This window comes from Cricetulus griseus (genome assembly GCF_003668045.3).
Source record: "Cricetulus griseus strain 17A/GY chromosome 1 unlocalized genomic scaffold, alternate assembly CriGri-PICRH-1.0 chr1_1, whole genome shotgun sequence".
NCBI lineage: Eukaryota > Metazoa > Chordata > Mammalia > Rodentia > Cricetidae > Cricetulus > Cricetulus griseus.
The window spans coordinates 30,407,572-30,435,455 of NW_023276807.1; the positions used below are offsets into that span (position 1 = coordinate 30,407,572).

A 27,884-nucleotide genomic window follows, 5' to 3' on the forward strand; every position below is an offset into this window, starting at 1 on the left:
GTGGCCATGAATCATATAACTACAGGACTGGCCACTAGGCTGTCACACAGGAAGGTGTGACTGGATACATGTAGGCTGCTGGGTATTACCATCATAGAGAAGCCAGTGGGGACCATTAGTTTCAATGCATTGATGGTGGAAATCAAGCATCAGAGGCTAGTGTGAATGAAGATATCCAGGCAGGCAGAAGGCCTGAGCAGGAGCCTAGCATTTGCCTCCTGAGCAATTCTGACTATGGGACCCGAGTGAGAGCAGTGGCTCTTTAGACATCCTCATGAATAGCAGAATACAAATGGTCATCTTATGTGACAGTACCTTAAGACCCAACTGGAACTTTGAACTTCCACATATTCCCTCAAGCAATGGCTGATGTGTTCAGGGAGGGACAATGTAATAATACCCAGGGACAGAAGCAAGTTGCATGTGGAGAAAGAGGCAGAACGGACATCCAAACTCTGGAAATGGAAGGCCTAGAAAATGATCTGGGGTCCAAGAAACTCGACAGCAAGAGTTAAACCATAGGTAGCTATGAGTAATCTGCTTGTTCAAATTTATCCAATTTTCAAAGACCTCACTTCCAGAGTAAAGAAAGAATAGTTTTCCCAGTTCCCAGCAGTGTTCACTAAATATAAAACTGAATGAATGAATGAATGCGCTCCTGGAGGGTACGTAATTGAATCTATATGCTTTTGGATAAGTCACCAAATATCTATAGTTCCATAAAAGACAAAGTTTAGATACAAATCCCATTGTTCTGTAATCAGTTTATAAAATTTCTTCCCTTTTATGTAAGCCAGTGAGTCTTAGATGAGGAGGTTCTGTAAATTTATTCCAGCTCTCTTGCCAAAGGATGTCCTCGCACTACATGTATTTTATATTGTTTTAAAAATTGGCTGTTATACACCCTTAATCATGGTTTTTAAAAAATCTGTAATGAATATCTATAAAGGTCTTCATAGAATCGCTCAAGTCCTGAAAATTCATCTTTCACAGTATGTAGATTTTGTAAGAGGATGACAAATTAAGAGAGCTGATACTGTATTCGTTTGGTAGACTTTATTTTACATAAAATTTCAATAATAAGCAAAGTCATTAGCTACAAGTTCAAACAATATGGTCAAAATGCATTTCCTTTAACTTAAGGCACTACAGGTTTCCCTAAAGCACTCATTGTATTTACACACTGCTTGAGGACTGACAATAAATACACACTTTACACCTCCATTTCTGTCCTTCACTTGTAACACTATAAATTAACAATGGAATAAACCACTCCACATAAAAGGAATTAAAGCCAATCATCCTTAAAGCTTACAAGTTGGGCATGGGAGGGAAACACCCAAGATCAGTGCAAAGGCATTTGATCCTTTAATATTCCAAGGCTTTACCCGTGGATTCTTAAAGGACGCCTACTGGACAGCACTGCTAGCAGGCCTTTGTCATACCCCTTTGCTCTTACAGAAGAGCACTGGTAACAGACTGCTAATGACAACATCACTGTCCAGGTACTTAATTTTGAGCTGACTCATGGAATTAACAAAAATACACCAACACTTTCCTATTACCTTTAGGTACTGTCATCAAGAGCTAAAAGTTTCCTGAAGCCAATACTTTGTCCTGAACACAAAGTAGAGCAGAATTTTAGTTAATCACTTGCCAATACACACACACAAACCTCCATGCCAAAGACTAGCTTTTCCACACGGTTTTCTCAGAGCAACACGAGAGTCATGGGCTTTAACAGGGATAAATTGTTTCAAAGATTCAAATGAATTAGCACAAAGTTCAATATGACAATCTATTTAATCAAATAAATCCTATTCTTGTTTCCTGAATATGCACTTTATAAACCATCACCTAGTTCTAGTACTCTGAGAATAGAATAAAAGACAAAATAAATACATCTGTTTCAAGGGCTAAGACACAGACAGGACCCCCTCCCTTCCTATCTCACCCTTCCTAAAAACCCACTCATGGATTGGATACTTATAAGCTACAATTGAGCTAATAGAGTGACTGGGACCCATAGCACTGTTGGACTAAGCCACCTTCAACTAATACTAAATACTCTGCTGGCAGACAGCTCAAAGATGTCCACTCAGGTTTTTCAAAGTGACCATGGCAGTTCAGTTGTTACGTTTTTAAAAACGGAAAAACTGAAGTATGCAGGAATTTCTCTATTATTTTATTTGGTCAATTCTTTATGCTTTAGAATCACTATTACTTCAGAACATTAATGAACAAAATCAGTCCTGTTCTGTTTCTAAAATACCCATTTTATGACCAAGAGCACAGATTAAGTATGTAGTATGGAAACAGAAATGCCTCTCAAAACCCCAACACTGTGGGCACCAGATATCAGACTCTAGGAAATTAGCAGTGAGCCAATACAACGAAATATCTCTAAGATGAGTGAGGGATATCATCCGTCTCAGATAGTCAGTGTTTAACTCTGCTGCACATTTACTATAGAGCCATCTTGTATCTGAAAAGCAATAACCAAGTTTGTTTTATATTGTCAAAACTTCAAATATCACACTAGCAAATGAACCACTGGTCTTTCCTCTAAGCAACATCAGGCTATTTGTTCTAATGGGTCTGGTTCTGAGGAACCAACTAGCAAGGGAATGATGACAGTGCTTCACCACAAATCCATAGTTCTCAGGAAAGGTGTTAGGATGAGTCACGGGAGGGAGCCGGCAGTGTGGGGCGGAAGATGCTCTGCCCCTTAACACATGACCTCTGCAAAGAGCAGAAGACTAAACTCCATCTCAGGTTTCTCATCACTCTGCTGTACAGAAGGCACATTAAAAAGTCTCAAAGGTAAATATATATATATATATATATAAAAAACCTCACCTTGCAGCTTTATATTCAGGTTGTATTTTTTTTTCCATAGCATCTGAACACTTCTAATAAACAGGAGAACTGAAAACTGTAACAGGAGTTTTTAACTGTAATATCGACTTGCAGGTTGATGACAGTATACAACTAAGGTGTGCAAGAAGTGACCTTTCCTCTGAGCTGAACCTCTCCTGACAGCTGTGTTCTGGCACGCAGTCCAGTGCCCTTTTATAAGTCACATGACATTGGCACATTCACACAAAGACACTTGCCCACGCAATTTACCAAAGACATTAAACAAAAATGGGGAAAAACTTTTTTTCTATATTTTCTTTAAAATTTCTTATTAATGATAGTATCCAGAAAGTGTAATTAAAACAAACAAACAAATAAAACCACAAGGTCTTGGTATATAGCCCGGCTGGACTCAGTCCCAAAGTCCTCTGCCTCATCCTCCTAACTATTTGGTCTTCAGGTGTTCGTCATGGCCAGCTCCAAAGACAACTTCTGAGTTGTCAACGGCTAAGGGTCTTAACAAGCTCAGACTTTATATCACATAGTCTTAGTTGTTTTTTGTTTGTTTTTAGCAGCTTTACTTAAAATGATTTCTTTGTATGCTACAGCTATACTATGTGGCTAATCAATTTGTTAGCCATCACAGAATTTCCTACTTCAAGGGTCTTCTTGGGACACGTACTACTTAAAGGGCAAATATAAAAATATAGCCAACTTTTCTCCAGGATACATGAAATTCACAAATTACATAAATATTTTTGTGTCATTCACAAATATATAAATTTGTTAGAATGGCTATGCCTATTAAATTCTCACTTAAGGTTAGATTTTTATTGAAAAAGAAAGAAAGAAACCAGAGTATTTTTTCTTAAGGCTATTTCCTGTTAGTGAAACGGGTGGTTTTAACAGATCTACCAGCAACTCTACTACTGTCGGGGTCATTTATATCAGGCAACACGAACAGGACACAGGAAAAGCCAGAGTAATTTTAGCATGTCTGTCTTGTCTTTTGCCATATATCTTCATATGGCTGTAACACCATTCCTTGCATGGATCCTTGGTTTTGAAGTTAGTAAGACACCGTGGATTACCCAATTAAAGGATCGTCATCATCTTCCTGCAGCTGGAGGCGGGAGAACGGGCGGGAGGCAGATGCTCTGCTCTGCATGCAGATTATGAGGCCTGTGAGTATGGTTAACAGCAACAGTGCACTGATGACAATTCCGATGACCTCAGGGAGATTGATGCACCACTGGTCCACTAGCAAGCACTTGGCATGGCTGAACGTTCCATTATTGGGTTGTGGTTTTAGTCCCAGGATGTGGCACATCATTGGATAAATATCCACAGTGTTAATGGTGCTCTGCCTGTAGCCTCTTCTAAAAGCAGGGCCATGGGCAGCAAGAAATGGATGCATTGAAGGCAGGGAGTTGTCATAGCCATGGTCACCTACTGGAAAAAAGACACAACTATGTTACTAAACATCCATCTTTTATTACAAAATAACATGTTCACTCTAAATTTACTAGCTGCTTGCCAGTTTAGTTCCCATCCATTAAAATTCTGGCTGGCTGCACTACAGAAGACAGAAATAAAATGTGTATTTCCCCCATTTCATACGCACACACCTCTCTTCCCACTGGATCGTGGCTTTAGACTTCAATACTTCTTGAACTGATGTACTTATGTTTCAGCCCCAGCCACTCACTTTACTGACCCATCTCCAGGGCTAGTTGTAAAAAACTCACTATCAACAGCACAGGCAGCTTAAAGAAGTGCTCAAGGGCCGAGGGTCCTGTAGAGCTGAGAGAGTAGGGCAGACTGCTGAATGGGAAGATGGGACTCTAGACTTACCTATCCCAATTGTTCCAGAAAGAGATACCATGGCACAATGCATCACTGGTTTACTGCCAATTAATAAGCACCTCAAAAAGTCAGGAAGGTCAGATAAGTGAGGACTTTAGGAGAGAAAGCATTTGTGTACTGAATGTAAAAGAAATACAGACAACACTAGCTCCTAACTCCAGTAAATGTCTAGCCCAAAGAAAAACATGGCTAACCATCCCTGATAGGAACCCAAGCCCAGATTCTTCCTTTTCACTCTAACAACCTTGTCTGTGAGTGTGTATCCCTTGCATTTCGTGAATTTCCATTTTAGGGATATGGAAGTTTGTTGCAGTGTTGTGGGACTGGTATGACAAGTCTCCAATGATCCCAGCAATTAAAATTTTAATTCAAGTCTGTATCATGGAGGAAGTATTGGGAGGGGAAAGTCCCACAAATAACGTTTGCTTATATTTCCACACTGGTAGATTGTGATAGGTTTTTTCTCTGTTCTGTATTTTTCAAGTTTACAAAATAAGTATTTAAAACAACATAAATTTTACACAAACTCAGTCTGTCTTACCCTTACCTCATACTTCCAAATTCACATCCTATAGTCTGCAACCAAATTTGGTCCTTCACCTGCTTTTTTGTAAGCTAACTTTCACTACAACATACACCACTTCAATTAGTGTGCTATCTAGCCATAGCTGTTCTCATGCTAGAAAAACAGAGCTGAGTAGCTGAAACACAGACCAGCCGGCCAAAGCCAAAAATACTTATTATCCTGCCTTTCAAGGAAGTTTGATGGTCCCTGCAATGCACTCCAATATCAGAATCCTTAAAGTCTTAAAATTAAATACAAAACACAGGTGAATAATGCTCACTTGAGACAAGACTTGTAACTCACCCCTATACAGCCAATGTCTGAAGAGGAATTGTGATGTATCTACTTTGCTAACTTGGTTAACCGTTTCCTTTGAACTCTTGCCTGGTGATCTACAGAACCACAGCATACAAGGAAGTGATTTCATCATTTAGGAAAGTCTGAGGGTCACTCAGGTCAATTTTTTAAAAAAATGCACACAAGGGAAAGGAATGAGAAAGTGAAACTGCAGCTTTCCCATCAAGTTACACAGCCTCCCAGCAGAAGAGTGAATCTGTGGCCACTGTAAATGGCTATCAAAGGAAAATCCCATGAGAACTACCTTTGCAAAACTGAACAGTATAAACATAACTAAATCAAAGTACCTGCCCTCCAAAACAAGGTCACAATATATGATACAACCCTGAGACTACAGAAATACCAGAAATAAATACTTACACTTTAATGATGACTTATTTAGTGCAATTGTCCAGCCTTCATCAGCAACCAAAATAATAGGCTGAATTCGATCATTATGTCGATAGTAAAATCTGTTAGGAATATCTTCTTTGAGATAAACATTCATGTGATGGTTACAGTGTTTCAATTTGTCATAAACCTCTGTTATGTCTGTAAAAGGTATACAAAAGGGAAAACCATGGTTGACTTAGAAGCAAAGCTATGCCTGGCTAGCATAAATAGGAATACATTCTGGACAATATTAACCTGATTAGATTATTTTTAATTCTCAAAACAGAGGGTAATTATGTGACTGTGTTGGAGATGGGAACGCACACACAGGAAATCTCTCTCATTAGCCCATGCATCTCTTTTCATTATGTGGCCTGTGCTGGTTGACTTATAAAGGGGAAAGTTTTACACTGAGTTTCCTAAGCAAATATAAACTATGTATTACTACGGATTCCTAATTCATCACTGGAAGAAATGTCCATCTTACTTATTTGAAAGAACTACTTACTTGTTTTGGGAAGAATTGCAGCCACAGGGGTTAAGTCTATAATACTGTAGTTTGAACGGTCAATGCAGGAATCCAAATGTATCACTCTGTTTTCAGAACACTGGGTCATCCCATGGTCACTTGTAATGATCACATTAAGGTTTTCCCACATTCCTAACACCTTGAGCTTTTGTACAAGATCACCAATAAGGTCATCTATTTCTTTCAATACCCTGCTCATGTTTTCTTTGTCTTCAGGCCCATATGTGTGGCCACTTGCATCTGGTTCTTCCCAATACAGCGTTGCAAAGGTGACTGGTGGGTTGGAACTACTGAGCCATGTGGTAACATTATTTAGTCTCTCCTCAAAGGGCACCGAGCTGCTGTAATTCATAAAATAGGAAGGTGTAATGTTGTGAATGAGCACATCAGTACCAGGCCACATAGCAGCAGCACTTGATCTGTTTTCTTGAAGCTGATTGGTCACCCAAATAGGCACTGCCCCATTCCACCAAAATGAATCCTTATCATCAGATTCAGAAAAATGTTTCTTTGTGATATCATCATACATGGTGTTGGCCACAATGCCATGGCTTTCCTCATATAAGCCTGTCACGATGCTGTAGTGGTTTGGAAAAGTTTTTGTGATAAAAACGTTGGTAATATGTTCCACCAAGACACCTTCTTTGATAAAGTTCTGGAGATGAGGAAGGTCATAGTTCTTCAGGTAGTCAGCCCTAAAGCCATCAAAGGATACCAGAAGTAACTGAGGTGTCAAGCTATAGTTAGAGTTACCACTACAACCAGTGAGAAGTCCCAGAAATAAAAGTATTACTAATAACTTCATAACGAACACGTTGAACACAGCAGCCAGGGCTCCTAAAACATAAAAACACAATTCAGGAAGTAGCAACACTATTAAAGTTTCAGAAATTTAATCAGCATATGAGAAATACTGGCTTTACTGATGCTAATTTAGAACTTCAATTAAAAGATAACAATAAAGTTGACATATAGAAAAAAATGCCTTTACTTATTCAGTTTCCTATTGATACCTGTCCCACACATCATCAAGCTCTGGAGAGAAAACGGGGCTTGTAGACCCGATGAACATTTCTGCTTTTCTATTTTTCTCATCTAAAGGTTTATGAAATAATAGATGAAAACATAAAAATGATTCTTTTGTTCAAAATACAAATAATTCCAAGCTTTCGGAAGTTTTGTTAGTTTGCTTTAGTCCACATGCATAGCTGGTAGAAATTCTACCATATTGACTCATCACCAGTTTGTATTTAAGAAAAAATACTGCTATAAAGCATAGACAAAATAAATGCTACCCGAGGGGGGAAATCTCATTGGGCAGTTGCTCCAATTTTGACATGAAGTTGGCTAATAGACAAAGCTTATAAGGACTTGGAGGCCACAGTGACTTCAGAAGAAATTTAAGTTACTAAAAGGAATTTCACCTTTACACCACCCTTAAACTCCCATCTTTAGTCATGCTTTAGTCATGGCTATTTTTCCTAATATCCCAGGTTATTCTTAATTACTCTTTAAAAATGATCCGCTGGTTACTTGATTCTATAGAATTTTATAGCGTGTCTAAAGTTTTTCAAATACAGTTACATCTGGTAAAGAGATGAGGAGAAAACTCAATGAATGCTTCGAAGACAGCTGGGCAGCCACATGCCAAAGAATTAACATGGTGTTCCCGTATCCAGTTATACTGAAAAGCTGACTCAAAACCAATCACAGACCTACATGAAAGCTAACATTGTAAAGTTCTTAGAGGAAAATCTAGCAGTGACTCTTCATAGCCTTCGATTATGTCCAAAACTTAGATTCCAGGCCAAAAGCACAGGTCAAAGAGGTATTCACAAATGATGACCTCTTGTATGATTCCATTTAGAGGTGCTTAGAAGGTGCAATTCCACAGAGGTCAGATGGCATGGATAGTTACTCAGCTTGTGAGAAAGTGCCAGTAAATGCCAATGGGAGGGAAGTTTCTTTTCTTTCTTTTCAGGGGTGGTGAAAAGTGTTTTCAAATTGACTGTGATGATGGTTCTAAGTTCACACAGCTGTACACTTACATGAGTGAAGTCAATGGTAGATATACATCAATAAAATTATTTTTTAACGTGAAACTGTATTCTTAAACGTCCCACCACAAAATAACAAACATCTTTATTATCTCATTTTACCTCAAAAGTGGTGTGAATTATGCATCTTCAAATGCAGATTTGGACAAAAATGATGAATATGTGTGATATAACATGTTAATTTAGCCATGCCATTGTGAACATACTGTATTCTGTATCATAATTGTGCATGACTTTATTTATGAGCTAAATAAATGGATGAAAAAATGCAGATTTGGGTGTTTTTAACATGAGAATATTTTTCGATTTTTCCTATAGGCAAAGCAATACCACATAACAAAACCTGGGGTTTGCCCTTCTCCCACAAAATACAAACGAAAAATCTTTCTTCCCCCAAATCCTGAATTAAAAGGATATTCAAAACACACATGCTGTTATGAAACCCAGGCTTAGGCAAACTCAGTATGCCAGTCAACTCTCACTGAGTTACCGACCACACTAAAGCATTACAGGCTTCGGCTGGAAAGGGCAAGGAAAAGGCCACTTTGCAGCATTAGCATTCCATCTGCTCTGTGGTGCAATGAAATGTAAACTTGGCTTTAAAATAGCGTCATCCATTATCACCTATGTGGACCGTAACATAGCAGGTGGTTTACCCATAAATGTTTATTAAGTGCTTCACAATCTAAGGGAAGAAACGCAACTCCATGAGAGCTTTCTAAGTCCCACAAGAGTCTACGATTCTAAATGGTTCTCCGGTATTCTAGGCCACTTAAGATTTTTCTAGCATCTTCCCGTCAGTCCATCAATGTTGCTGTGTATAAACTGTCCCTCTTGAGGCACTCACTGTAGATTCAACAAGATTCCTTCCCAATTATAGTGTGCAAAGCTGACTTTAAAATTAGTTGATGGGAAGGGGGGAACTCGAAAGCTTCGAGTTCCCTTAAAATTACGAAATCTCTGGGGAAACGGGAAGAAAGAAAACCATACCTCGGCGTTCCTGCAGCAGACCGCCCCCACCGGAGTCCCATCAAATGCGCACGGGAATTTTCCGGTCACGAGCTGGACAGCCCTCAAGGCTCAGGCTGGGACCAACCAGCTCGGGACGGGTTGTTTGTGCAGCAGCATCCGGCATCTCCCTCCGCTCGCTAAGTTTTTTTTTTTGGACGAAAACGTCACCTTGACCGCACGACAGCACTAAGCCCAGGGCGAGCACCCAGGCAGTCACCGGGCCAGCACGTCTGGCCCGGACCCCCACCCTCACCCCAGGCCACAGATCCCATTCACCTGCTGGGGTGTCCGCTCCACCTTCCCGCCGCCCCGGGCACCTCCCGCGCGTCCCCGCCAGGCGACAGGAGCCTCGCGAGGAGAAGAAGGGACCAGAAGCTCTCACTGTCACTACCCTCCGCCCTCGGCGAGCTGAGAAGGGAGTGGCATTTCCCTTCGAGACTCACCCGCCACCGCAGCCACCTCGGTCCGGCGCGCGGAACTGGGCGCTAGCGGAACCGCGAGCTCCGGGGGTACTTGCGGGCGAGCGGACGCCGGCGAGCGCGGCTCGGCCGAGCGCTTCCTGGGACGCCTGCGCAGTAGCGCACGCCCACCCCGCGGGGGACAGCGGGACACCGCAGAGACCGGCGCCGCTGGTGGCGCTCTGAGTGCGCAGCTGCCTGGCACCGCGCAGAGCGGCTGTGACCCGCGGGAGTCTGAGACGCGTACCTGGATTGGATGCCCGAGCCAGCCCTGAATGGGACTCCCTTTCCTATTGGTCCGTTTCACGTGCCACTCGGAGACAGGTGGAGTTAAAGTGGACTTGGGGCTAGGGGTGGGGGAAGGTTTGCTCCTATCTCTCCCACCATGCCCTCTTCTTATCATCCTAGTTATGGGGGCCCAGTTTTAGCCAGAAGGTGAGGAAGTCCCATCTGCTTTCACCTACCAGGAAAGAAACAAGCAGTTCTCTGAAACAAGCAGTTCACTTTTTCTAATCATGTTTCTGCCTTTTTGGAAATTCCTCCTCTGGTCATCTCATCTGGACCTTCATTCTGTTAAGAATAAGGTGTGTTGCCTGCATCTACAATCCCCGATAAAAGTCAATTAGGGTCGTCAAACTAAATTCGTTCCTGTTTGCCCCTTTCACACAGCTAAGATATGTGTGTGTGTGAAACCATGCTCTTGCCTGTAAAAAGAGTGTTAGTCAAATAGCTGAACAATCCAGAGATCTATTTAATGTTTGTATTGCTCACACACAGTTGACAAAGAGAGGCTAGTGTTTTCCTTTGTATCTGTAATGCCAAGAGATGAACCTGAAATTGAAGTAATTCCATCTTTGTTGGATTTAATGAGGTATTTTAAGGCACTCCGGGTTAAATGTCCCCTTCCTCTGCTAAAATGCAAGTGTGCAAAGAATATTTGCATTGCTGTATGCACACCAGATACTCAGAAGGTACAATGAAATGAATTAAGGATATCATAATCACATACTATATCCTGAAGTCTAAAACATTCAGCTGTGAACCTAGTAGCTGGATTTATCGGGTCCTTGCAGCAGTGGTCATTAAATGTCAGATTGAATTTGATAACGTTGGTCTGAGTTGAGAGTATAGCCATAGCTAAGAGCAACGGTGCGGATGAGGAAGCAGTTTGAATCTGAATGTGGTTTGATCATTATTAGTTTGCCTTGAGAAACTGATTCCAGTTTCAAGCCTCAGATAGCCCCATGCATTAGAAAGTGGAGCATTTTCCGGTTGTCTTTGCTGATATCTTGGTAGGAGCCATCTAATTCAGCCCTAGACCCTGCCAACACTGTGTAATCTTGGGCGCTTGCCTCAACCTGTGTGAACTTCACTTCCTCACTGGCACAGGAATTTCTGCGGTAGCAACCTTTTGGGATTCTTGTGTCAGATAAGTTCAGTATAGCAAATAAAGCACTTGGCATAGTCATTGATCGTGGTATCAGTTGCGATTGTCATAATGACGACTCAGAGTGTTCCCCATTTTGAACAACAGTTAGAGTAAGAGGGAGTTCCAGGAGATTTTATGTAGCATACAGTTTAGCAGAACTTAAAATTTCTGTGTCTGGGAACTGATTCTGCATATTCTGCTGCTTCCTTACTAGGGGCACAATTGCTTAAAAAAAAAAAAAAAAAAGCAGACTTGAGTGCTGTATAGGTGATGAGCACAGTGAAGAGAGCAGTGTGCTGGTCACCAGGAGGAAGAAAAGCTTCCTCACCCACCGCTCCTGCCTGCGTGTGGGTCAGCTCAGAGTCCCATGCAGTCTGGTCGCCTCTGTTGTAAGATTAAGTAGTCAAAAACGAAGGGAAGAAGCTGGACAGTGGTGGCACAAGCCTTTAATCCCAGCACTTGGGATGCAGAGGCAGGCGGATCTCCATGAGTTCTAGGTGAGTGAGTGCCAGGACAGCTAGGGCTTTTACACAGAGAAATCCTATCTCAAAACAAACAAACAAACAACAACAACAAAAAAAACAAAAATAAAAACCGCCATCTCCCCTGAAAACAAACAAACAAACAAAAAATCAAGAAACAACAACAAAACAAAAACAAAACTAAGGGACGAAACAATTCCTATTGGCACCAGACTGCTGTCATCTCTCTCATTATTTCCCTTATCAACTGTAGTTGAAATCTTATGTCAAAGCCTAAATGATAAGGGTCATTTGTTTCCTTGTAGAACAAGAACCAGAAAGAAGGTGCATTTCAGAAATCACTGACTCTGCAGCTTAGTGAGGGAGACATTACTCATGCACACCGCTCTTTCTTTCTACCTGGAAATTGATTGGCATCTGGTTCCTTTCATGCAGGTATGATAGGATCTGACTTTTTTTCCTGCTCCCTGGGTAATGTACAGGACTTCTTTGGGGTTTGGTCTCTTAGTAGCACCACCTCTGTTTCAGTCAGAGTAGTTGCTGTCTCAGCTGTGAGCAAGTGAAAACAAAAACAGGTACCCACCAGTCTCTCCATCTACACCTTAAGCCAAGCACTGGGCAGGAGCTGTTTTTCCCAAACTTCTTTATTCCTTATTAGGTTTGAGATGGAGTGGTTGCTGGAAAGTGCATTAAAGTGTCCTAGATATGTAAAGGTAAAAGAATGTGACATTAAAGCTGATCTTCTAATGTAATTTTTGACTTAAATATTGTTTTACTTAGGTAGACAAAAGAACAACATTCACTTAAATAAGTCTTTCATCTCAGCTTTTTGAAAAGAGCACCTTCATGTTGTGGGATATACTTTAAGATGTGTTACATTTGTTTATGCAGAGGAATATTTGTTCAATGATAGAAAGATGTGTTTCACTCTTTTATGTTGCATTTTTAACTCTGCAAAGCTGTGTTACTTTGCCTGTCTAAAACACCTGATTGGTCTAATAAAGAGCTGCATGGCCAATAGCCAGGCAGGAGAGGGATAGGCAGAGCTGCCAGGCAGAGAGAATAAATAGAGGAGTGAAAAAAGGAGAAGAGGATGCCAGGGGCCAGCCACGGAGTGAGAAGGAAAGAAAGAGATATAGAATAAAGAAAGGTAAAAGCCCAGTGGCAAAAGATAGATGGGATAATTTAAGAAAAGCTGTAAGAAATAAGCCAAGATAAGGTCAGGCATTCATAAGAAAGAATAAGACTCTGTGTATTTCTTTGGGAGCTGGGTGGTGGATCCCCCAAAGAGTAAAAAGAGTTAAAATGAAAACAATACCTTTAAAATCATTTTGTGTTAGAGACTACAAGGAAGAAATAATCTAAACTTATTCACAAATGAATGATGTGCCCTAGAAAGAACTGGCCAGGCTGAATTCACACAGACTAAAGTACTTGTCTCCACAGGCAATGTCAGATTTGAAAGCAGTGTGTCAAAGGTTGTTTTCTTTTCTTCCATGAACTAAGTTCAAGGTTTCCCATCTGTTCATTACCTCAAAATATTAAAATAATCTTATTCTGTTTTCAAAGCTTAGGGTATATCTCTTTATGCATACAAAAAACTGATGCCTAACTTACTGTTGGCAGAAGTTAGGTCAGAAGTTACAGGAAAATGGTTTCAGAACAAAAGCCACACCCTGGCCAAAACAAAACAACCCCTGCTCACTGCTCTAATAAGACAGTCACAAAACACAAAAGAGTGAATCAACTCTTTGGGAGAGTGGTTTAAAGTGCAGATTCTGATGTATACTAGCTGTTTATGTTAAGAAACATAGTGTATGTTTTATTGTAGCTATAAGACATAAAACTTATGAAACATAGCTCCATGGTGATTTTGAGAGTTCAGTGAATGAAATCATCCACCTACCTTGCTTTAAGTAATATTACATTTGAGTGATCTCAGTTGGGAGTGATAGAGTTTCTCCCACATTGAAATGCTCTTTAAAATGATTTTATCATCTACTGTGACATTTCTTCATCCTAAGAGATATCTCCCCAAGTATTTAATAAAAATGAAAGAAAGAGAACAATTCTTTGGAGGCTTTCTTATATGGAGTGTAATGTGCTCACCCCCCTACCCTCAAAGAAATGAAGATGAGTAACATTTATTCCCTGCCCTCATGGGGTCTCTAATCGAAAAGGGTGAACAAAAAAGGTATTATTCGGTGTTTTGCCTGCCCCTCAATCTTTTCTCCTTTCTCTTGTGGTTAGTAGAGACTGCCCACTTTCTTTCTAAAGGATTTATGTGTGTTATTTTTAGTAATGTGAATGTGAGAATCTGTGTGTGGCTATGTGTAAGTGAGGACGGGAGCCTGAGGAAGTCAGAGGCCTCAGATCCCCTGGAGCTGGTGTTTCAGGCAGTTGTAACCTACCTTTGTGGGTGGGAACCTACCTCAGGTCCCCTGAATGAGCAGCACACACTCTTCACCACAGAGCCATCTCTCCAGTGCCCCCTGCCGCCATCATTCTTAGTCTGTGAGAGCTCAGTGAGCTAGCTGTAGTACTTCCTTTTCCCCAGCATGGACTCCTAAAGTGCCAGCTGTCTTGGTTTACAGTAAATTGAGGACTTTCCTGGGGATTTTTTAAATATAAAATCAGAAGAGTAATAAACAAATTGGAGTGAGTTAGTCAAAACTGAGCCTAGCCTGGCCTGTTGGAGCAATTCCACCTCACTACCCAAAAGAATTCGTTCAGTCATGGGGACTTGCTCCAAGTCAGTCCAGAACAACACAATCTCTAAACATTTGTTGAAATAATTAGAAATTTCACCACAATTGCTACATTGGAAGGCTGTAAGCCTGGAGCTCATCCTGGTCAACCTTGTCACGGGAAAGGGTCTACTGGGGTATAAGCCAAGGCAGAAGAAAACAGAGCCAAGAGTTGGAGCCCAACACTTGAGGACAATGGCTATTCATATCCAAGTTCCCTCGCAACTTCATTCTGAAAGCATTGTGCATGCCTTGGTCAATTATTTATTATTATTATTATGGTTATTGTTGTTTGTGTGCCTGTGGGGGGGCCATATGTGTGTGTCACAGCACATGTCCTTACTTTACACACTCTGTTGTTGTGCTGTGTACACCAGGCTATCTGGCCCATGAGCTTCTATGGGATCACATGTGTCTGCCTCCATCTCACCATAGAAGCCTGTGTAGTACAGGTCCTCTAGGTAGTTCCCAGATTATTTGGGGTTTAAACTCGGGTCATTGGTGCAACTAATGTTTTATCCATGGAACCATCTCCCCAGCTTTTGATAAACTATTTTACTACAACTAGTCAGAATTGAGTTCCTATTGCTCATATCTAAAATGGGGATGAGAAAATCAAAACTATTAGCTTGTCCTATTCCATCAAGTGAGGTGAATACTCAAACAGAGGCACCGAAGAGGAAGAGGGTCCATCCAGGAAATGAGCCTGTGATGTTACAAAGTGATAAGATACCAAAAGAGTCAATTGGCCACAGAAGAATATCAAAAATACTTCTACTGAGAAACAGAAAGTAGATGCTAAAGATTGTAAGAGATCTTCAGAGAAAAGACCCTTCTCTGCAGCCTAGGGGAGCAGAAAACACTATGAACCAAACTGGCTGCTGCCAGAGCTCCAAGGATATTCAAATCTGTGGAGCCAAAGAGGCCTGGGTGGCACTGTAGCAAGAAGCAAACCTATGGCCCTTGTTACACATAAGAAGAAATGGGAGGACTCACCACTGCCTTGTGCTTCCGGCACTCCAGTGAATGCAAGACCGTAGGAAGAAATTCCATGGTGTGGATTTTATACACAACTAAATAAATTTACTTACAACCAGCCATACAGCTATGTTTCAATGTGAAAAACACTTCATTTGGAATCTGTGAATAAAACAGTATCCCTTCTCAATGTAAAGGCTGTCGACAAAGTGGCTTACTTCGGAAGTAAAACCTTCATTCCTATAATTATATTTGTCATTATATGTCTTCTAATCATATTCTATAGTTTTTCACTGGGGATACTCTCCTCTGTATTAAACTATGGAATTGCAATAAATATTCTTCCTAACAATAAATTAAAGGAATTCAATTTAACACTTAAATCCTCTCTCTGTAACCTCCCAAATGAGTGTAGTATATCCCTTTAAGATATGTGTCGGTTTCAATTCATTTAAGTTTGGATAGATTAATGCAATATCTAGCTAATGTGTTTTCATACTTTGTCTGTTTCTCAGGTTTGTTGAGCCATTCGTGGCTTTTGTTTAACCGTCCCAAATTCTTTCCCTAAAGATTTGTACCCTGGAAGTCATGTGCAGCATCTGAGAACTTGTGTTTCTCACAAGCCATGCTTTTCAACCATCAAACCTAACATTTGTTTTAGGTTCATCTGCTATGGTCCAGCCTCTAGTGATTCAACTGCAACACAAAACAGGCTCCCAGAACCAGTGTCTTCTCACTTTCCACATGGACATGATTTATCTCCAGCACTCAGGCAACCTTGTCTTAATAAGATGTTTCATCACCGTGTTGGTTTGAATGAGAAGTATCTCTTATAGGTTCATGTATTCGAACATTTGGCCCCGAGTTGGTGGTGTCATTTGGGAAGGTTCTAGAACAGTTCTACAACCTTCCTAATGTTGTAACCTTTTAAGTGCAGTTCCTCGTGTTGTGGAATGTTGCTACTTCATAGCAGTAATTTTGCTACTGTTAGGAATCATGATGTAAATAACTGTGTTTTCTGGTATGTTTTGGGGTTGTGACCCACAGGTTGAGAACTGATGGCGGAGGTCCTTCTGTGTATGTTTGTCTTCTTATTGGTTGTTAAATAAAGCACTGTTCGCCCAATGAGGCAGCAAGTTAGGTGGGACTAGGAGTCAAGGAGGATTCTGGGAAATGTAGTAAAAGGAAGTCTTGTGATCCAGGCAGGAAGTGACATAGCAGGAAGACTCATGTATAAGCAAGGGCAAGAAGGAAGTTGTTCCTTTCATTCTCCTGCTCTCTGCTCTGCAGTCGCCATGTGACCCTAGAAGAGGATGCCAGTGGAAGGCGTCCTCCATAAGATAAGTCTTATAAAATATATAGGCTTAAGATCATTAAGACTGAGCTAGCAGATGAGAAATCCTAGTCATTGACCAAGCAGCATTTGTACCTAATATAAGTCTCTGTGTGTTACTTGGGACATTAACATGGCAGCGGGTGGAACTTGGGTGGCCTGGCAGAAAGTGCCCATGTGTCGACAGGGCTTGGGTGGCTTGGAGTAAAGACTTATTGTAACAGAGAACCACTGTTACAGCACTTTTAGGAGACAAACATTGCTAGAGGAAGCATGTCACCAGAGTTGGGCTTTAAGAGTTTGTAGTCTCACCCCACTTCCCATGCATTTTCTCTGCTTTCTGTACATGACTGAAGATGTCAGCCCCCAGCGGCCTGCTCTGGCTGTCTGTCTGCTGCCATCCCTCCCCACACATGATGGACTTTCTCTCTGGAGCTGCAAGCCAAGATAAACTTTTTCTGCTGGAAGTTGCTTTGGTCATGGTGTTTTATTACAGTAACAGCAAAGTCACTAACAGTTATTATCTCTAGGTTTCTGCTAGAATCACCCAATGATTTCCTGACATCTCTTTCCCAGCAATTCCCAAACTTCATATTCACTACCATGCCATTTGTAAACTCACATCGTCCTTCTCTCTCTCTCTCTCTCTCTCTCTCTCTCTCTCTCTCTCTCTCTCTCTCTCTCACACACACACACACACACAAACACACACACACACACACACACACACGCACACACACACACACACACACACACACACACACACAAAACCTATGTGAGATTCATGAAGTTTTTCCAGACTGTCATCTGCATACATTAATTTTTCAGGGCTGTTATAACAAAGTTCAACAGATTTTGTGGCACACAGTGATAGAAATTGCCTAGTCTAGAGCTCTAAAGGCTAGAAGTCTAAGAAAAGAGTGTCAGTGAGCTTGGGAGGGCCTCTCTCCTTGGCTTGCATATGGCCATTTGTGTTGGTTAGCTTTTTGTCAACTTGATAGAAAATAGAGTCATCTGAAAAGAAGGCAGCTCAACTGACAAAAGCACTCTAATTATATTGGCCTGTGGCCATATCTGTATGCTATTTTCTTAACTGATGGTTGATGTGGAAGGGTCCAGTCCACTGTGGGTGGTGCTGTTCCTGCATAAGTGTTCCTGGGTGCTATAAGATAACAGGTAGATCAATTCAGTAAACAGGGTTCCCCCATGGCTTCTGGTTCAGTTCTTGCCTCCAGGTTCTTACCAAGAGTTTCTGCCCTGACTCCCCTTTATGAAGGTGTAAAACCTTCCATCCCCAAGTTGGTTTTGGTCATGGTGTTTTATCACAACAATAGAAACCAACGATAGCCAACTTTCATGTCCTCCCAGTATCTTTTCTTTGTGTCTATCCTAATAATTTTCTTTTATACCATACACTCATGAAGGTCTGCTTTAATTACCTCTCTGAAAGTGCCATCTCTAAATAGAGTCACATACAAAGACGCTCAGTACTGGAACTTCCTCCTATGAATTTTAGATGGATAGGAATGTAATCTGACCTGTGGCACTACCCACTGAAAACACTGATGACGCTATTTGCTAGCATAATTTACTTCCTTGTAAATGTGACCTGCCTCTTGCTATAACCCACACAAATTGGCCAGTGTCATATAACCACCTGCTTTCTGTCAGAACCAACTGATCTTGCCTGGGTGGTCAACCTTTGTGCTACAGAAGTCCTTGACTGCTTGGAACCATGCCCTATCCACTGATATCTCAGGCTTACTATGCTACCCTAGGACTTGCTTCCCAACTCCTTTCAGCAAGCTTACTCCACTCCTCTCCTCCTCTAGACCCTGCTGTACCCATCTTCCCATTTCCTGCTTCCTTTCCTGCTACTCACTATCTGGTCTCTACTGAGAAACCAGAAGAACTTTGCAATTAAAAATTCACTTCCTCTGGCTCAGCAACTTTTTCCCTAGACATAATCTCTTATTGCCTTTAAAATATTTTCTTTAAGCTAATTTAAAAAAAAAATGGTGCCAGGTACCACAAGAGTAACAGAACTGTGCTGTTTTCTGGGATTTTGTTTTTTACTTTTTTTTTTTAAAAAGTGTGCTGGATATCTCTACAATTTTGTTCAAATGACTGCAGAACCTGGAAAAGCTGTTGCTGCTATTGATGCATAACATATTGCCATTATTGGTCTCTCTCTCTCTCTCTCTCTCTCTCTCTATATATATATATATATATATATATATATATATATATATAATTTGAATTTTTGGAACTTTAGCTGTGCTGTCAACTTTGGAAAAAAGTATCCCAGTTTACCATGTTGAGTTGGCATTGTCAAAAGTTAACAGGCATATTGGTCTAGAAATGTTGAACTTAATTTTTTTCCATTTGTACAGGGGTAATGCACTGTATTAAATATGTAAGGTCTTAAAAAAAAAGAAGGGATTTTGAAAGCCCATGCCATGTGAAGGGATGCTCTCTTGTCCTGGACACATGGGGAAGGGCCTAGGCCTGGCCCAGGATGATGTGGTAGACTTTGGGGAGCCCCTTTTGAGGGCCTTACCCTGCCTGGGGAGTGGAGGAGGGATGGCTAGGGGCAGGTGGATGTTGGGGGGGGAGAGGGAGAAGGGATTGACATGTGAAGCAAGCTTGTTCCTAATTTGAACTAATAAAAGAATAAAATAAAAAGAAATCACAATAAATAAATAAATAAAGTCTAAAAAATATTTTCCTTATTCTTGGTAATTTTATACAAGTATACAAAGATAAATGTCCATACCCACCCTTCATTTCCCTTTCCAACTCCTCTGTCCCCTTCCTCATCAGCTATCAATGGCTAATAGTTCCTCAGTAAGAGGGTAGAGCCTGGAGATGAGATCATTCATCCTTATCTATTCAGGAATTTTGTCTGGCTTTATCTTATGCCGGTGACCACGGCTGGTGTGAGCTCATGATTATAATGGCCATGTCATGTTCACAAGACAACATTTCAACACTTCTCCCCATCTTCCAGCCCTGGTATTAGCTCCTCCTCTTCTTCCAAGATGATGGGTCCCTGAGGCTTGGCTCGGGGTGGAGGGGACCTTGATAACAATGTCCCATTTTGGGCTGAGCACTCTCTCCCATTCTCAGCACTTTGACCAAGTATGTGTCTCTGCATTGACTGCAAAAGCTTTCTAGCCAGGGGCAGATTCGAGGATATAGGATATGAAATCATGAAAGAATCAATAAAAGTTAAAAAAATTACAGGGATATGATTTGTAACAATTTTTCAAGGTAAGGTAGACCAAGCTAGAAGACTATTAATGTCCAAATACTTTAAAGAAAAATCATAGATGACTTTCAGAAACCATTTTTTGTTTTTTAAAAAATCTTAATTATGGGTTTTGCCAAAACTAGTTATGTGATTCTAGGCATATGAATCTATTGAAATTTCTGTGAATTCCCTTAGAAAACAGAAACATTTCAAGTGCCATCCTGAAGAGATACATGACATGTTAAATGTGTTCAAATTAGAGCAGTCACAGGCAAGAGATCTGATAACCTACATGGATATTTTCCCAGTAGCTGTAAATAGGTCTCCACCAAGGAGGCAAATAAACCTAACCACTGATTCTTTCCATGGTATCTGTGTTACACCTCCTTCCAATCTTCATTTTATTTATTTATTTATTGATTTTACTCTTTATGTCAACTAAGTGCCAACTGGAATAAAGTGGAGTCATGGAAATACAGTTCAAACTAGCAGCTCATCCTTCACATATGTGCCTCATATTTGAAAAGTTAACTTAGAAATTCCATGATGCTTTGAACTCTATATGCGTATATACTCTTTTAAACCCTTGATTAGGTGGTGTGAGAGCCTAAGTTGCATTTTAAGTCTTAATTACTGTTGGGTAGGTGGGAATATGAGAGTGGAGAGGATGGATCTGGGAGGAGTTGAATATATATGTGAATGTGAACAAAATACATTATATGAAATGCCCCAAGAATTAATAAAATACTATTTTAAAAAAGAAATAATTGAGTGTTCTGTTGCAAATGTGTGCTATCTAATGTTGAGGACCAGAGGCCAAGCTCTAAGGGATTCTAGCTGGTGATCATAGCACCCTAAGGAAGCATAGTGTGGACTTCCTTGTTTTATTCAATATAAGGCATACATACTTGAAAATTTTTCCCCACCGCACACTGGTCCTAGAGTACCATTCCTTGTGTTGCAATAGCATGCATGGAAAAGTAAAATGCCACCAGCAACATGGTCGTTAACTGGCATTCCCTCTGTGGCTGGTGGCCCTAAATGATAGAGCATATGCACAGAAAGAGCCAAAAGGTGCCAGCTACCTTAACTTATTCCACCACAAATCTTGTGCTTGTGTTCAATCTCAGCCGTGTAGTCATCTGCCCCCCCTCCAACCCGTCTATGATACATCTGATGTGCAAAGGTACCTGACAGCACATATCTTTGCCACACAAGCCACTCCTACTCAGAGTGCTAAAGTGATGATATTCAGATAAAAGGATGAAGCTGAACCTGCAACATAGAGTCCTGTGCATGGGAGCTTGTTCACAGGCAAGTAAGGCTTCAGTGCTCAGGCTGGGGTGCAAGGACAGAAGACACATGGAAGCCAGGGCACAATGCCAGGTTAGGAGGATCTGATGTGTTGTGCATTTTGTCTGTAAAGTGGGAGGAGATGGCTCTACTGCTAAAACTTAACAGGATTTGACATTAGAGATCAACTGTTAAAACCAGGAGCAAGCTTAGGACTAGACCAAAAGGACTGACTTGCCACTGAAGTATAGAATGATAGCAAACCAACCAACCAACCAACCTTCCTTTCTTTCCTCCCTTTTCCCTCCCTTCCTTCCTTCTTTTCTTCCCCTAAGTTTTCTTCCCTCCCTTTCTCCCTCCCTTCCTATCTCTCTCTCTTCCTTCCTTTCTTCCTTCCTTTCTTTCTTCCTTCCTTTCTCTTTCTTTCTTTCTTTCTTTCTTTCTTTCTTTCTTTCTTTCTTTCTTTCTTCCCAGATATGGGGGCCATGCCTGTAATCCCAGTTCTCATGAGGCTGAGATGGGAGTTAAGTTCTCCAAGTCAGATGGTTGTGGAAAGAGAACCTCTCTTGGAAAAATAAAAAATGAAGAAAACAAAATCAAAAACTAATGGCAAGCCCTACTTTTCCTCTAGTACAATTTATTTTAATTTAAGCTTTGATTGTATGTCTGTCTTTGTGTGGAGTGTTATGTGCATGTGAGTGTGAGTGCCCTTGGAGGCCAGAAGAAAGCATCATAACCCCCCACTCTCACCACTAGACAGGACCACCAGACAGAAAATTAACAAGGAAACAAAAGAACTAACATTAGTTATGACCCAATTGGGATTAACAGACATCTATAGAACATTCCATCCAAACACAAAAGAATATATCTTCTTTTCAGCACCACATGGAACCTTCTCTAAAATTGACCACATACTCAGCAATGGAGCAAACCTACACAGATACAAAAAATTGGAAAAATCCCCTGTATCTTATCAGACCACCATGCTTTAAAGTTAGAATTCAACAACAACACAAACTGCAGAAACCCTATAAACTCATGGAAATTGAATAATGGCAATCACACCATTCCTGGGTCAAGAAACAAATAAAAAAAGAAATTAAAGACTTCCTAGAATTTAATGAAAATGAGGACACAACATACCCAAACTTATGGGACACTCTGAAAGCAGTGCTAAGAGGAAAGTTCAAAGCACTAAGTGACTACATGAGGAAACTGGAAAATAGTCACACTAGAGAATTAACAGCACAACTGAAAGCTCTAGAACAAAAAGAAGCAAACTCGCCCCGGAGGAGGAGACACCAGGAAATAAACTGATAGCTGAAATCAATAAAGTAGAAACTAGGAAAACATTACAAAGACTCAATGAAACAAAGAGAAAGTCAACAAGATAGACAAACCTTTATTCAAACTAACCAAAAGGCAGAGAGAGAACATGCAAATTAGCAAAATCAGAAATGAAAGGGGGGACATAACAACAGACACTGAAGAAATCCAGGGAATCTTCACGTCATACATTGAAAACCTGTACTCCACAAAATTTGAAAATCTAAAGGAAATGGACAATTTTCTGGATAGATATCAGTTACCAAAATTAAATCAAGAACAGATAAGCAATTTAAACAGACCAATAACCCCTAATGTAATAGAAGCAGTCATCAAAAGTCTACCAACCAAAAAAAAGACCATGGCCAGATGGTTTCAGTGCAGAATTCTACCAGAAATTTAAAAAAGAGCTAATACCAGTACTCCTCAAATTGCTCAACACAATAGCATCAGAAGGAACATTGCCAAGCTCTTTTTATGAGGCTACAATTACCTTGGTACCCAAGACACACAAAGACACAACTAAAAAAGAGAATTACAGACAAATATCCCTCATGAACATTGATGCAAAAATATTCAATAGAACACACACATCAGAGAACTCATCCACCATGATCAAGTTGGCTTCATCCCAGGAATGCAAGGATGGTTCAACATATGAAAGTCCATCAATGTAACCATATAAACAAACTGAAAAAGAAAAACCATATGATCATCTCACTAGATGCTGAAAAAACCTTTGACAAAATCCAACATCCCTTCATGATAAAGGTCTTGGAGGGATCAGGAATAATAGGAACATACCTAAGCATGATAAAAGCAATATATAGCAAACCAACAGCCAACATCAAACTAAATGGAGAGAAACTCAAGGCGATTCCTCTAAAATCAGGAATAAGACAAGGTTGTCCACTCTCTCCTTATCTCTTCAATATTGTACTTGAAATTCTAGCTAGAGCAATGAGACAACAAAAGGAGATCAAGGGGATACAAAATGGAAAAGAACAAGTCAAAGTTCTACTATTTGCAGATGATATGATAGTTTACGTAAGTGACCAGAAAAACTCTACCAGGGAACTCTTACAGCTGATAAACACCTTCAGAAAAGTGACAGGATACAAGATTAACTAAAAAAAAATCAGTAGCCCTGCTATATACAGATGATAAATGCACTGAAAAAGACATCAGAGAAATATCACCCTTTACAATAGAAACTAACAACATAAAATATACTGGGGTAATGCTAACCAAAAAAGTGAAAGACCTGTATAGTGAGAACTTTGAGTCTTTAAAGAAATTAAAGAAGATGACAGAAAATGCTCTTGGATAGGTAGGATCAACATAGTAAAAATGGCAATCTTGCCAAAAGCAATCTACAGATTCAAGGCAATTCCTATCAAAATCCCAACACAATTCTTCACAGACCCTGAAAGAACAGTACTCAACTTCATATGGAAAAACAAAAAACCCAGGATAGCCAAAACCACCCTGTACAATAAAGGAACTTCCAGAGACATCACCATCCCAGACTTCAAGCTCTATTATAGGGCCATAGTCCTAAAAACAGCTTGGTATTGGCACAAAAATAGACAGGTTGACAAATGGAATTGAATTGAAAACACTGATATTAACCCACACACCTTTTTTTTCTCTCTTTTTATTATTATTATTATTATTATTATTATTATTATTATTATTATTATTAATTCAAGTTAGGGAACAGGCTTGTTTCACATGTAATTCCCCTCTCCCTCTCCCTCCCCTCACCCCCATTCCTTCTCCCCCACCTCCAACCTACCCCCCACCCCATCCACCCACCACTCCCCAGGCAGGGTAGGGCCCCCAACCGGGGCTCCACCAAGTCCACCAAATATTCCTGTGCTGGGCCTAGGTCCCTCCCCATGTGTTCAGAGACAGAGTGCATCCCTTCAATGGGATGGGCTCTCGAAGTCCCCCCCACACACCAGGGCAAAACGCCAGTCCACCTCCGGAGGCTCCCAGGAATGCAGGGGCCTCCCCATTGGCATCCATGATCAGGGGGCTGGATTAGTCCCGTACTGGCCTCCCAAAGAGCATCTGGGGTCGATATGCTTTCCCTTTTTCAGGCCAACTGTTTCTGTGGGTTTCTCCAACCTGGTACAGACCCCTTCGTTCTTCATTCCTCCCTCTCTTCAACTAGGTTCCAGATTTCAGCTCAGTGTATTTCTGTGGATGTCTGTCTCTGCTTCCATCAGCCACTGGATGAGGACTCTAGGATAGCATAGAGAATAGTCATCACTCTCATTCTAGGGGAAGGGCTTCTAGGCCATCCTCTCCCTGTAGGGAGCTGCAGAATACCACACCCAAAAGATGGCGCCGGTTTCCGCCCTCCGCCAGCCCGACGGTGAGTGCTCTCTGTGGTAAACAACTCCAAATTTGGTAAAGGTCATGTGTCCTCTTAATTCTGCTTGGAGACAACCTATCCTAGCGCGCCACGTAGGGTTAGGTGATTGGTAGATGCAGACTATATCAGGCCCCGTCTCCCTCGGCCCGGGGCCGCCGCCGCCATTTTACACTGTAAAAGCAAAGAGGTTCCCGATTAAACTGTGTTGAAGAAGATTCCTCGGTGTGGCGTCTTTCTTGCTGGTCAAGGGTGGACACCGCATCTCCCCACACACCTTCTTTTGACAAGGAAGCTAAAGTTATACATTGGAAAAAAAAAAGCATATTCAATAAATGGTGTTGACCCAACTGGATTCTGACTTGTATAAGATTGCAGATAGATCTGTATCTTTTGCCATGCACAAAACTTAAGTCCAACTGGATCAAAGACCTCAACATAAATTCAGCCACATTGAATCTCCTAGAAGAGAAGGTAGGTGGTACCCTCGAATGAATTTGTACAGGAGACTGCTTCCTGAACATAACAGCAGTAGCACAAACATGGAGATCAACAATTAACACATGGGACCTCCTGAAACTGAGAAGCTTCTGTAAGGCAAAGGACACAGTCAGCAAGACAAAACATCAGCCCACAGAATGGGAAAAGATCTTCACCAACTCCACATCTGACAGAGGGCTGATCTCCAAAATATACAATGAACTCAAGAAGCTAGCCACCAAAACACCAAGCAATGCAATTAAAAAGTGGAGTGCAGAACTAAATAGAGGATCCTTAACAGAGGAATCTAAAATGGCTGAAAGACACTTGAGAAAGTGTTCAACATCCTTAGCCATCAGGGAAACGCAACTCAAAACCACTCTGAGATACCATCTTACTCCTATCAGAATGGCTAAAATCAATAACACCAATGACAATCTATGCTGGAGAGGATGTGGAGAAAGAGGAACACTCCTCCATTGCTGGTGGGAGTGCAAACTTGTACAACCACTTTGGAAATCAGTATGGCAGTTTCTCAGGAAAATGGGAATCAGTCTACCTCAAGATCCAGCAATTCTTCTCTTGGGTATATACCCAAATAATGCACATTCTATTCATACAATAAGGACATAATATATTCAACTATGTTCATAGCAGCATTATTTGTAATAGCCAGAACTTGGAAGCAATCTAGATGCCCCTCAACTAAAGAATGGATAGAGAAAATGTGGTACGTTTACACAATGGAGTACTACTCAGCAGAAAAAAACAAAACAAAACAAAACAAAACAAAAACAAAAAAACAATGGACTCTTGAAATTCGCAGGCAAATGGATGGAACTAGAAGAAATCATCCTGAGTGAGGTAACCCAGTCACAAAAAGACAAACATGGTATGTACTCACTCATATATGATTTTTAGACATAGAGCAAAGGATTGCCAGTCTACAATCCACACTGCTAGAAGAGCTAGGAAACAAGGAGAACCCTAAGAGAAGATTGCATAGTCCCTCGAAGAAGGGGAGGGGGACAAGGACCCCTGATCAAAGTGGGAGCATGGGGGGGGAGGAGGATGGAAGGGAAGAAGGGGAAGTGGGAGGAGAACAAGAGGCCTGAGACAGGGGAGGAATAAGGAGGGCTAGAAAGGAGATGCCTGGATAGAGGGAGACAGTACAGGTTTGGAGAGAGGTCTGGCACAGGGGAAAGGTTAGGGGATCCACAGGGATGACCCCAACTAAGAATCTAGGCAGCGGTGGAGAAAATGCCATTGATGCCCTCCCCCTATAGTGAGATTGGTATCTACCTTGTTTACCATTCCTAGAGCCTTCATCCAGTAGCTGATGGAAGCAGAAACAGGCACCCATAGCTAAGCACTGAACCATACTCCTGGACTCCAGTTGCGGAGAGGGAGGAGGGATGAGCAAAGGAGCCTAGACCCTGCTGGAGAAACCCACAGAAATAGTTGTCCTGACCTGGTGAGAGCACAGATACTCTTAGTCATAAAGCTGGGGAACCAGCATTGGACCTAACCAAGCCCTCTGAATGTGGGGGCCAGCTAGGAGGCCAAGACAGTCTATGGGACCTCTAACAGAGAAGCCAGTGTTTATCTGTAGAGCACATATGGACTTGGCAGCCCATTCCCTATGGAGGGATACTATTGCAGCCCAGATACAGCAAGGAGGGCCTAGGCCCTCCCCCGAATGATATGACAGACTTTGAAGGTCCCCTGTGGAGGGCCTCTCTATTCCTGGGGAGGAGTTGGGGGATGGGTTTGAGAGGGTTATTGGGGAACATGGGAGGATGGGAGGTCAAGGGAATGGGGGAATGGATATGTAAATATGAGTAGTAATTAAAGAATTTAAATTAAAAAAAGAGAGCATCATATCCCTTAGCTCTTGAGTGACAGGCAGTTGTAAGCTGCCTGATGTGGATGCCAAGGACAAATTCAGGTCCTCTTCAAGAACAGGAAACAGTCTTAACCACTGAGCCAATTTTTTAGTCCCCATTTTCCTTCTTCATGCCAGCATTGTTCCTAGATAGAAAGAGACCCACTTATGGTAAAAGAAAGGATGAGGGATAGCAGATAAGGCCAATTGTTATGTAGCCA

General features: G+C 41.2%; 1 protein-coding gene across 3 annotated transcripts; it reads right to left on the reverse strand.

Moving 5' to 3' along the window:
- Positions 1-1,041: 1,041 nt before the first annotated feature.
- On the reverse strand, positions 1,042-10,248 carry Enpp4 (ectonucleotide pyrophosphatase/phosphodiesterase 4). 3 transcript variants are annotated; one of them, XM_027387441.2, is made up of 4 exons: positions 10,060-10,248; positions 6,528-7,385; positions 6,008-6,178; positions 1,042-4,311 (listed from the first exon to the last, which is right to left on the reverse strand). In XM_027387441.2, the coding sequence occupies exons 2-4, from the start codon at positions 7,351-7,353 to the stop codon at positions 3,947-3,949; spliced, it is 1,362 nt and encodes a 453-aa protein (XP_027243242.1). In that variant the 5' UTR covers positions 7,354-7,385; positions 10,060-10,248; the 3' UTR covers positions 1,042-3,946. The 3 variants fall into 3 exon arrangements, with proteins under 3 accessions (XP_027243242.1, XP_027243244.1, XP_027243243.1); XM_027387443.2 differs by lacking the exon at positions 10,060-10,248 and adding an exon at positions 9,893-10,048; XM_027387442.2 differs by lacking the exon at positions 10,060-10,248 and adding an exon at positions 9,596-9,875.
- Positions 10,249-27,884: the final 17,636 nt, after the last annotated feature.

Bases quoted from the DNA above. Each gene is read 5' to 3' on its own strand.
- Enpp4 (XM_027387441.2), bottom strand. From the start codon at position 7,353: ATGAAGTTATTAGTAATACTTTTATTTCTGGGACTTCTCACTGGTTGT. The intron at 6,179-6,527 runs GTAAGTAGTTCT...TACCTTTTACAG, and splicing joins TGCAATTCTTCCCAAAACAA to ACATAACAGAGGTTTATGAC. The intron at 4,312-6,007 runs GTAAGTATTTAT...TCTTTTTTCCAG, and splicing joins AAATAAGTCATCATTAAAGT to TAGGTGACCATGGCTATGAC.